The 13,013-nt window shown below is 29.8% G+C and overlaps 1 protein-coding gene across 1 annotated transcript; it reads right to left on the reverse strand.

Moving 5' to 3' along the window:
* Window positions 1-3,940: 3,940 nt before the first annotated feature.
* On the reverse strand, window positions 3,941-6,483 carry LOC106293365 (polygalacturonase At1g48100). The gene is made up of 6 exons (XM_013729039.1): window positions 5,920-6,483; window positions 5,644-5,811; window positions 5,405-5,452; window positions 5,119-5,326; window positions 4,763-4,847; window positions 3,941-4,650 (listed from the first exon to the last, which is right to left on the reverse strand). The coding sequence occupies exons 1-6, from the start codon at window positions 6,373-6,375 to the stop codon at window positions 4,140-4,142; spliced, it is 1,476 nt and encodes a 491-aa protein (XP_013584493.1). The 5' UTR covers window positions 6,376-6,483; the 3' UTR covers window positions 3,941-4,139.
* Window positions 6,484-13,013: the final 6,530 nt, after the last annotated feature.

Consider the following 13,013-nt stretch of genomic DNA (forward strand, 5'->3'; position numbering starts at 1 on the left):
AATATTTAATTATACCCATACAACTTACAATTGAGTCGTCCATCCGACGACTTACATGTAAGTCGTCCAGGATTTTATTCCGAGATTCTGGTCAAACCTCGTAAATCCTGGACAACTTACATGTAAGTCGTCGGATGGACGACTCAATTGTAAGTTGTATGGGTATAATTAAATATTGAAGTTTTTTTTCAATTGCAAAACTAACCTATGACGACTTAATTGTAAGTCGTCGAGTTTTAATAAATTATTGATATTTTAATTTAAGTCAAACTTCTGAAATAATCCAGTCAAATGCAAAACTAACCTATGACGACTGAAATGTAAGTCGTCAAGCTTTTTTGGAGTTTTTTTTATCCAAACAAAAGTAGACGACTTATTATTCAGTCGTCTCAGATAACAGATTTCAAAGTCAATTGCAAAAATAACCTCTGCGTTGACTAGACGACTTATATTTTAGTCGTCTGGAAGACTTAGATTGAAGTCGTCCGCGTCGATCTTTAATAAACTTTCGTTTTCTTTCTTCTATGTTTGCTAATGTGTTTTCTTTTGACTTTTTCAGATGATGCATCAGTTACATGCAGTGTATGGAGAATGGTTGTTGAAAGATAGATGTTGGAATTTCGTGGTTGATCATTTCAAAGGAGCGAGAATGTTATTTTTGAGTGAAAGTTCGACACATGCTGATCTTGTTGCATTGGCTCAAGAAGATTATAACATGGACATGAACACAAAGTATTTGGAGTTAACCTACATTACAACAGAGTCTTTGTAAAATTTTAATTGCAAAAATGACCTAAATGGACGACTTCTCTGGAAGTCTACTAGACGACCTCCGTGGATGTCGTATGCGTCAATGTTTAATAAACTTGCATTTTCTCTAAAACTATAAAGATTTTTTAACATTTTCTTGTTAATTCATGTTTATTAATGAATATTTGGGCTACTGGATGAAATTTATAACTTAATTGGTGATATTTATGAGGTTACCAACATTCACGTTAATTAAAGTTTCTAACCGATCCGAGAAGACTTCCGTGGAAGTCTTCTACATTAGTTTTTGAATAACTTGTATTTTTAAGATTGATAAGTAACTTCAAGATATGTAAAACTCATATTTTCAAAATATGTTTTCTCCCTTAGTTTTACTAAATTTGACTAAGTTTTTCAACACAAACTTATAAAAAATATGATATGCTTTGACTAGTTACTATTGTTTGTTTTCATCTCTTAAGTATTATTGTTATAGACACTAATGATGATGATTGTTATGAGTTGGAAGAAGGGTTAAAATGCTTCTTAAAATGTTGTATCAATATAAAGCTACCAACATTCTTGTTTATTAAGATGAGAAAAAGGCCATTGGAGTTTATTATTGCATATGAGAGATCCAAAGATAAGAAAAAGACTATTGAAGTCTATTATTTCATTGATTTATAAATGTGTAAACACATTGTTAGCACATGTATTACATCTTGGAAAATATTATTACCGATTTTACAAAAAATTCACAACTAAAAGAGTAGACATGCAAATCACAAAACAGACCACAAACAAAACTATTATAGATCATTCCTCTACAAAGACAAGCTTGGACTCCACTTGATATGGAAGAAGACTACGTCAGGAGACTTCCAGGAAGTCCAGACGACTTCCTGGAAGTCGTCTGGAAGACTTCCCTGGAAGTCGTCTAGCGCATTATATTTTAGACGACTAACAGGTAAGTCGTCCCAGAAGTCTTCCAGATCTGAAAAAACTGCATATAAAATCCAGATCTGAAAAACATGCATATCCAAAAACGTTCAAATGACTTAAAAACAGAAAAAATGAGTGGAAGTTTAGATAAATCTACCTTTATAGAACACACAAAAATATATATCTAAAATTAGTAGATTTGCCTTTAAATGAGTGGAAGATGAGTACCATCTGATTAAAAACCTGCAAAAAAGATATATTAGTAAAAAAAATATGAGACAAAACTGAAAAATTCATATAAAATTTGGTGTTTTCAAGTCAAAGAGATTATAGTGGGTTTGGAGAGTTTTAGTTTGGGAAAAAAGTGAGAACTTTATACAATAAAAAATTACCAAATGAAGAAAATCAGACATAAAAACTTACCAAAACGCTCAGTTCTATTATGAAAGGGACACTTCGTCAGAAGACTTCCAGAAAGTTCAGACGACTTCCTGGAAGTCGTCGGGAAGACTTCCTGGAAGTCGTCGGGAAGACTTTCTGGAAGTCGTCGGGAAGACTTCCTGGAAGTCGTCTAGTGCATTATATTTTAGACGACTAACAGGTAAGTCGTCCCAGAAGTCTTCCGGATCTGAAAAATCTGCATATCTAAAAACGTTCAAATGACTTAAAAATAGAGAAAATGAGTGGAAGATTAGATAAATCTACCTTTGTAGAACACACAAAAATACATATCTAAAATTAATAAATATACCTTTAAATGAGTGGAAGATGAGTACCACCTGATTAAAAACCTACAAAAAAAGATAGATTCGTAAGAAAGACATGAGACAAAACTGAAAAATTCATATAAAGTTTGGTGTTTTCAAGTCAAAGAGATTAGAGAGAGGTTGAAGAGTTTTAGAATGATGAACATTACATTTTTGTTGCAGCCATTTGAGAGGAAGAGAGAGAATGTGTAAATTTTTCTTCATATAGGGATACAAAAAATCTAATTAGGTTAAATATTTTTGATTCAGACGATTTACTTGTAAGACGTCCAGAAGACTTTAATATTTTTAGCGGAAATTAAAATATTTTTAGCGGGAAACTAAAATAGAAGACTTCCGAGATCGCCTGGTTTAAATTATTTAAGCGGGAAAATATTTTTTAAAAAAAATTTATGCGGGAATATTTGGACGACTTACATGTAAGTTGTTTGTTTTAATTTCTTCACCAGACGACTTTCATGGAAGTCGTCTAGACCCTAAACATAACCCCTAAACTTAATTAACTAACTAAACACTTCATAAAATCAAATTAAACTTCAAAAGTGTTTACTATACACAAAAATAAACACGTATAGGTAAAAATTTAATTTTTCAAAAAAACATTCAAGTTTTCCAAAATCTAACCCTAAGAATACATACAATAATACAACATATGTTGTCAAACCCTAGACCAAAGAATACCATGATTCACTACATACATTCATCTATGTTGAAAACAATTCAATTTTGTTATATTTTAATTTATATCACTTAAAACTGTTTATAATTACATGATTTTAATTTTTCGCTTATCAAAATATTTTTTTAAAAAATTATAAATTATCTTAAGATTAGCTACACCAGAAGACTTACTTTGAAGTCGTCCAGACGATTTCCAACATCTCAGACGGCTCTGACGACTTATTGGGGCTATATTCGTAAAAATGGCTTCTGTTTTTTTGTTTGGTCACAGGAGGCTGAGCTATAATTTCACAAAGTGTTTAGGTTAGTTTTGCATTTGATTCAAGTTTGAGTATAAGTTTGGGGTTAAATCAAGTTGTGGGTTAGTATTGGCAAATTCTCAATAGAAGACAAAACAAAAATGTTGCATTCTACGACCGTTTTAATTGCGTATGACTTCTATTTAACAATAGGACACATTTCCCTTTTTATTTAAGAATTTTTTTATTATGAGATGGTAAAATTTTAACCTATATATTGAGTTATTATTAAATTAAACAAGTAACAATATTATCTCAAATTAAAATAATGAACTATTTTCTAAGGAAGCTGTTAGACTTTTTTTTTTACAATTGGATGTTGCAGTTTAATGTGAACAATGAACATGCCACTTGTACTGGTACATGACGGCACTATATATACGACTAGTCTACTATACGGTACAATAAATAGTAATGTGAGTATAAGAAAAGTTGTATCCATAGTGACATATAACATACTGAAGCTAAAACACAATCTTAATTATATTAATCACTCCATCATCAATAAAACAAACACTACATAAATCATCATATGAAACTTAAACACGACTTTTAAATAGTTGGGAGGCAAATAAAACATACCACTCCTTAATGAAGAATCAATAATATGACTCTCCTCAAACTTATATACATTTCTCTCTAAATTCTCGTTAAAAGTTTAGAATATTGTCTAACTCAATTATTGATCCGAAGATGCAAATCACGGTGAACCACACTTGTCAACAAGAGCACCTTGCAACGCCGTGGGAGGATCCGACATGAGACACCAAACTGGAGGAATCGAAAGCTCTTCCGCAAGTCCATAAGCATTCCAACAAAACGGATCCCGAACGATGTCGCCCTTTGCAGGAAGCAACTCGATGCCCGAAAGAGTTAGATTTGTGCATGGAATTGCATCGCTGCATCCAAAATGCATTGGAGGACTTCGAATATCGTAAGTTCCTTTGATGCCTTGGTATGCAATATCAGATACAAAAACCGCAGATGTTTTATTAGAACAATCTTTGGTCATGCAATAGTATTGGTCAATGATTATTGGGTTACGGACTGACTCCACGTGGATGTTGTTAAATGTCACGCCTGAGACCGAACCAGAACCACCTTGCCACGTTTTGATCCGAACTCCGTTGTCGGAATATTTTATGATGGAGTCTCTTACAGTTATGTTTGATACGCATGCGTGTGAGTTGTGGTTGCCCAAACTTCCAATACTGAAAATTTAGTATAGAATGAAGTTAATAACAGTTTTTGATTGGGATCTGTTAATAACAAATGTTTTTGATTAATTAACAAACAAAAAAAAATTAAGAGAGATATATAAACCTAATTCCATGGCCACCGGGTCCACAAGTGAGATTCCTAATATCAACATCGTAGGATCCCGAACCAATCGATACACAATCATCTCCTGCAAAATGGAAGCATGACTTTAATTATTCAGACAAGAATCATCTCTAAATAGTTCTGTTGAAATCCATATTTTCTTCTAGTTTTTAAATTAATCTATATTTTCTCCTTAGTTTTTTTAAGTGATGTTTTTTTTTGTCAAGTTTAATTATAAATATATCATAGTCTATCTGACCCTTTAATCACAAAATAAATTATATTTTTAGAGGGCCCCCGTTTTTTTGGAACTTTATAGCGGTTGATTAATGGATTTTATAACTTTTTGTGTATACCGTTGGAGATGACGGAGTTGTAGATGGTGACGGAGTTGGAATTTTCAATGTGGATGCCGTCAGTGTTGGGACTTAACGGTGGAGCAGTAATGTGAACGGACTCGACGTGAACTCCTTGGCATCCGTCGAATCTGAAATTAAACTGCGGGCTGTTTTTTATCATTAGACCTTCCACCGTTAGATTCGAGCTCATAAAGAACCTCAAAGCCTGCATGCAATTTAATTCATTATTATTTACTGAATTAATTAAAATAAACATAAGCAAATAAGTCTTAAGCTAACTTACAATGGGGCTGTCGCAGGGACCAGCAAAAATTGCAGATTTGTTGACGGACTGTAGGAAATTTAAAAATAATTCGTTACTTCTCTATCGAAGAGTTTTACATTCATTTGAAAATAAGGTAATAAATCAAACTAACTTGGGAGATATTTGCTAGAATTTCTTAAGTATTTTCTCTAGCTCGTAGCATTTGTTAAAACAGTCTGAATGATTAGTATAATATTTTTAAAAGTTTAATTAATTACCCGGTGAGGTTTGCAGGGAAGATCCCACCATTTTTGTCCCCGGCCGTCAATAACTCCGGCACCTTTCAGCGCCATTCCGTTGACTCTATAGAAGACAAGCCACTGTCTTTTACTTATATTACTTGGCCACGATTCTGGTCCATCTGGTGTTATAATGGTCCCGTCCACCTATTATATAAAAATGGTTATAACAAAATCAAAATCTCATTTGACCCAATTAATTAGGTAGATAGTATATCGAAGACGTTTAATATTTTATTAAGAAGAGAAAAATACTTGTAATATTTGGTAAGAGTGGCAAGGACCGGTAAAGATAGTAGAGTGAATCATGAATGTGTAGCCGTAAGGAACAAACAAAACTGAAACGGTGTCGTTCTTGTTACTACATGAAGAGTCCCACGCAGTTTTGAATGCTTCCGTGTCGTCTGTGACACCATCTCCGACCGCACCAAACTTTCTCACGTTGTAGAATCCATTGTTATCTTCTTCAGGCTCGTCTGAAGGTGACGGTGGCAGCGAAGGTGACGGTGAGTCATTGGGGCCTGGAGGAGGAGTAGGAGGCTGAGAGATTGAGGAAGATGGTGGCTCTGGTTTTGAGGAGTGATGGTTATGGCTATTGTGTTTGTGTTTCTCTTTGTGGTGATGGTATCGAGATTCAGTTAAAGAGGTTAACGTGAGAATTAGTGCAATGAAGCAGAGGATATTGTTGCGAGTATAAGAACAAACAAACATTTTTGTTGGACAGAATATGATTTTCTTTTTGGTGATTTTGAGGTGAGTGTTGAGATAAAGTATGTAAAGGAGAGAGTCGCACTCACTAAGTTTAGAATGCTTCTTGGAAATGTTAATGCAGCAAAAGCAGACAAGGCTGGTTCCTTTATATATACTGCAAGGTCGTGGGCTTATAGGAAGTGGAAACCGACTCCGTAATGTTGTTATTATCCCTTTTTCATACTATTAATTTAAACAAGTGGAGTGTAGAGAAAGTTAACTTGCGGGGTTCTTGTTTGGTTTCTATTCATTTTTCTTCTTCTTTTATTGTCTTTTTGATTTTTGTTTGTTTGTAGAAAAATAGACTCACCAAACTGATGACGTTATCAGCTAGCATGAGACTCGGGCAGTATAATTATATATTCTCCGTTCGAGTTTTTGAATATATTTTTTCTGTAATTGATATATATTTTTGTTTCATTTTTCCTTTTAAAAAACCTTTCTCTTCTATATTCGGTTTAATTATCTTTTTGTTTTGTTTCTTTCATATGTAAAATTATCTAACAAAATTGACATTTGGATCTTATGTCTAATTTTTCTTTTTAATCGGTTCATGTTTGATCAGACACTTTTATTTTATTGAATTTCCTCATGTGTACGTAATTATTATTTATCATTATAACATATACATATATATATTATATTTGAGAATTTACCTTGGACAAATCGTTGGTCACATAATATTTGGGAACGAATATCATGGATACGGCATGCATGAAAGTATCCACATATATAATTTCTAACTCAAAATTTATCATCCTCATCATATGTATATGATTGGCTTGTACATCAAATACTCTATTAATTTAATTTGGAATTAAAATTTAAAAATAATCTCGATTGTTTCAAATAATAGTGCGTACGCATAAGCTCATCTGTGTGGTACAGCTTAAGACATGCAAGGTGGATATGGGCATATGTTCATCATGGCAAATTGAATCAGGGTAACAATATTAGTCATGATTCAGTATATTAATTAAGTTCATGAATAAATATCTTTTTTTAGAACGAAAACTCTTTTGGTTTTAAGCAGAAAAAATATTAGCCAGCCGGTATATGTTGAAATGACGAATATACACATAAACAGTCCATGAATAAACATCTTCATAGTGTAAGAAAAAAAAATCCTCTTCGTAGTTATGAGTCGTAAATCTCTTCGTAGTTATGAGCTGGTCGAAACGTTATCACAGTACATCTGTACATGTGTTGTTAAAGTTCACGTCCAAACGGTTTAATCTTGGAACATAGCAATGTAAAGACAGTGTTCACAAGGTCCATGAACTTGGTTAACCTTGTAAGTATCAGTCTATAGTATTATTGTTTAACGCAGATATAATTAACGTATATTTACTACTACTAGTTAATGTCAATAGTTCGTTATTTGTAATAGACTATCATTTTTAGCTTCGAGGTTTGTGCTAATGTCGCCGTCACTACACCCTTGAATCCAAACATGATTATCATACTAGGATTAGTATTATTAATAAACTCTAATTAGCCTCTTAATGCGTAATGATAAAAACAGTTTCGTCGTAGCTTTTGTCTTATGTAATTAAGTACTTATATACTCCTAAAGTTTCTTTAAAATGCACATCTTTAAAATGGAGGGTTTACAATATTTTTCCTTCCCTTTTTATTTAAGTTTATCCACGCTTTGAAAAACTTTTCTGAAGGATATGTATATAACATATTTGGGACAGTTTATTCAATACGCGACGAAACATTTAACATGTAATAGGAATGTTTCTCCACTAAAGATAATTGAGAAGAAAAAATGAAATACAAGTTCTTACGATAACTTTTTTTAGATATATAGCTCGATTATTTTTCAAAGAGAAAATAAGAGGATTTCCACGAGTGGGTTATATCTAACGTCTTTCGGCTTCTTCGTGGCCCAATTCATTTTAATGATTTAATATCAGTAGAGAAGGTGAGGAACAAATGATTTTTTAAAATGAATAATTTTGTTGCCCAAAAAAAAAAAAAGAATAATTTATTGCTTATAAAAATAGAATATAAATTTGTATAACCGACCAACCATTATTGACTGTATACCCAGTAAACACTATTGTATGATCGTATTCGAGAATTTCACCGCCCTCCTTTGCACTTTTCGGTGGAACTCAATTATGTCTGGTCTCCTCTCCCATCTTCTTCCCTTCTCTCTCTTTTCTCAAGAACAAATTTATAATATTTTTTTTCTGACCTGAAAAAAAAATATATTATAAATTTATAATATTTTAGGAACACATACTTGTACTTACCCTGTATCTAATGGATTGTAAATTTATAAATTTATAAATTTCAAACCTACATACTGCATAGAGTTTTCGGTTTCTTACAATACTTATTTTTTTCATTTACCAATTTCCACATCACTTATTTTGTTTAATAAAGATAGTGATTATTATTAGTGACACAGTTATTAGTTAACTGATTATTTATATTCGTTTTGGACTACCCTTTATTATTAACAAGTTTTTTTGGTTTTGTGATATATAAATAATATATTCCCAAACATATCACTGATATGAATGGTGACCGGAAAACGACGATAAATAATGTATTTTTTAATATTCCTAAAAAAATAGCTATTCACAAGGAATAATAATTCCTTCACATTCTTTTTTATTTCTTTTTTTTGTAGAGAATTAAAGAATAAAATTATTTTTTGTTAAATTTGATAAGGAACAACCATTCTTTTTCATTCCTGCTATTTTATTTCCGTATATTTTTTTTATTAGTTTTTTTTATTACAATTGGGTTTTGCAACTAGTCCTTGCAAATATTCGGTTTTTAATCGAAAGAAATTGTTTCACCTGTTTGAGCAATATGTGGCCAGCTACTTGTAAACCTACATCTTGTCGTTGTACTGAAATCTCGTTTGAATATGTATCAAGATATATGCCAATTTACTAGTGGACAATATCACGAAGTATTCCTTTTCTCTAAACCTTACTTAAGAACTTGTAAGAAAATTGAAAAACGTTAAAGTAAAATCTTGGATAAGTAATGGTTTTGGATTAAAAATTAACAGCGATTTTAGGTCGATTTAACCAAACTATTCATGATTATATAGACAAAAAATTCTGGAAACATAATGTTTTTAAGATAAAATATCACAATTAATATTCCTGATGGTATGATGTTATTTGATATGAAAAAGCATAACTTAAAAAGCTTATTCTCTTTTTTTTTTATTAACCAACTATTTAATTAAAATTTATCTGCCAACCTCATATACCTAATTTTAATTACATATATACCTAATTTTATCGTCTTAGTAAATTTAATTTAGCCACTCTATAATATCATATAAGAGCATAATGGATTTAATTATTTGTTCAACAAGATCATTATGAAATTATACGTGCATCTTGTGACCTCATCCTCCACACAGAAATGGCGGCTACGTTACGATATAATAAAGCAAATGGATTTTTTTTCTTTGATATCTAAAGCTAATGAATTTGCTAAAATAATTGCGTAGGTTAAGTACGGATACTTTATAAAGATGTGATTAAGCATATAATTAAATTTGGTGCGTATATACTATATTATATTACATTGTGTATATATATATATACGTACTATTATTTGAGAAGGTAATTTGATTCCTTGTCATTTTATCCATGATTTTAATGAATTTTCTTATTTATCGTTTTTCATGATTTTAGAATAAGTCATTAGTTTAATTAATATTATTATTTAAATTTTATTCTAATATATATATATATAGTATTACTTTAAATATTTAATATAAAATTATCATGATATTTAGGATATTTAATTAATAAATAAATATTAACAATATCTATTGATACTATCGTAATTATGTTTATATTATATTTAGTTTATGATTTTAGTGACTAATATTATAGCAAGTTTTTTCTTTCTTGTTATAAATAGTGATCCAAATACAAATTATTCTAAAATTTATATATAAGTGTACTATTATATTTTAATTATTTGGTTTTTTCGGTTTATTCGATTAATATACTGAACCATATCCATATACTGCGGTTTATTAAAATAACATCCGTTCGGTTGATCACCTTAGGTTGTTGTAATTTTGTTGATGTCTTGTGGATTGTGATTGTTTATAATTCTTTCAATGCCACTGGAATTGTTTTCGGTCTAAATACAATTAAAAATTTTAAGTTTCAAATTTCTTAATTTCATTATTACTATAGAAAAGATTTTGATTCAAAATCTACATTCTAAAAATAAAACTATAAAATAAAAAAATATAATTTAATACATTGATTACCAATATGAATATTAAAGTTTATCATATTAATTAATTTTTAATCTAATTTAGTAATTTATTTATAAAAATAAAAATAAGATTTAAAAATTGTTAAGTATAATGTATATATTAGTCTGCACAAGATGTGTAACATCAACTAGTATCAAATGTAAAAACAATTAGCAGAACATGTTTGTGAGTGCGGAAAAAATGTTAGAAGACAGAACAGTTTATCAAGTTAAATTAGTTAGCCATATATTTTGTTTGTACTCTTAATTTATTATATTTATAAAATTTAAATAAATGAAAATTCTATAATATAAAAATGCATGTAGAAATAAGCAAAACTAAAATCTTTTTTACTGATCTTATGAATTATATGTAAATATAACTACTTTTTAGTTAATAACATCAAAACTTGTTAGACTTTATATTAGCCTCTAAGATAACCGGATATTGAGCATTATAAAAAGGTGCAATGCATCTATTTTCCTAAAACTATTTTATTGAGCTACGGTAATATTTAGGTTGATTTTCTTAACCAAATGAGCATATACTATGTTATTATATTTTGTAGAATATTGTATTTTCTTATTTTTGTCACATTTGCGAAATAGTGTGTTGAAAATAGAAGGTAAAGTCATAATCTAAGATGGAGATCCATATGAAGAAGTTGGTCCCTATAAGGCAAGAGGCTAGGTTAAGTGCTTAAGAATACCTATAAGCTAGAAGACTCTAACCTGTCTATAAAGAGTATGGAAGATGTGGCATGCTTCTTTACAAATATACGTATATATATATATATATATATGGGGCCCTATATCTGTAAGTATTAACCTTGTGGGTGTGAAAGAATTTATGTCCTTTTTTATATGCACTCTTTCTCTAATTATTGATCTGGTCGGCTCCAAGAAAATGCACTTAGTACTGCATAGTGGATATGTTATCACATTATCTGTTCCGAATTAAACGTTTTAATATTAGAAAATGGACCAATTGTATGTTACGATCTTCCATGTTAACTATCTAAGCTGAAATCCAAACTTATGCTGGCTAAACAATGATAATCTAGTTTCCGGAAAGAATCATACTTATTACCGATATGAATACACATTGAATCCCAAAAAACTACCGATAGATTACCACGTTTTGGTTAAAATTGTGAGTGTGAATAGGAGATTGACACCTTATATTTACTTAGATACCGTATACATTTTATATACACATGTGGGTATAAAATTGCGAGTGTGAATAGGAGATTGACACTTCCAACTTATGCCCCCAATCTAGAGGATTTGGTAGCTATATACTTTGCTTCATCTCCAGTGCACGTCTCCATAGTCCATACTTTGCTCCATCTTCTAATTTATCCAAAGATCGCTATCACTAATATATACGTAGAAGTTTTCTTGGTTCACCAATAACCTGAGAGATTTTACAGTAGACTAAATATCCTTTAAAAATCAATTATTCTGTCTAATTCCCCTAAGTTTCGAACTACTGTTTAAAATTATACCGGAAACGTGTTCAGTTGAAATAGACAAATCTATAATTTGTACACATTAAATTTTAAATGCGATAAATCGTTAAATTTATATGTGATTCCGTAATTTAAATGAAAACTCGTTATTTTATATTTTACATAAAATGACGTATCAAATAAAAGTATGACATGCTGTTTAGTATATTAACTAGGTTAAGATCCGCACCTTGCGCGGGATCAACATTATATATATAAATTATTTTATGTATTAAATATTTTTACATATTATGAAATAATTAATATATATTAAATAATTAAAGTTCAGTAACTATTAAATATATAATTAAATTTGTGCGAACATATAAATTAATTTTATTAATCCAAAAAATATATTAAATTAATTTTATTAATCCAAAAAATATATTTTTTTATATTTGATAGGATATGTAATTAAATTTAAATGATACTAACATAGATAATATATTTTAGTATATTTTTAATATTAATGTCTATTAAATGATGATTTCTACTCATATAGTTTTTTGATCATTTACATCTTTTATAGAAAAAAAATCTAAATAACTGATAACAAAATTTTCATTGTGGGATTAATAGTTTTAGTAATTTATAACTAAAAAAAAAGTTGTCAATGATCGTTCAAAACTTTTATCAAAAATATTGTTCAAAGTAAGTTTTTGAAACTAAAATATTGTATTTTATATGGTTTATAGTTTAATTTAAAACGACATATAGATTAATCTTAATAATTAATTAAATTAGACTTTTTACTTATATAATTTTTGTAATCATTTATATTTTGTTATAACAAAAATTTTAAACCATGGATCATAAAATTTGAATGTGAGA

Source organism: Brassica oleracea, chromosome C5, assembly GCF_000695525.1.
Source record: "Brassica oleracea var. oleracea cultivar TO1000 chromosome C5, BOL, whole genome shotgun sequence".
NCBI lineage: Eukaryota > Viridiplantae > Streptophyta > Magnoliopsida > Brassicales > Brassicaceae > Brassica > Brassica oleracea.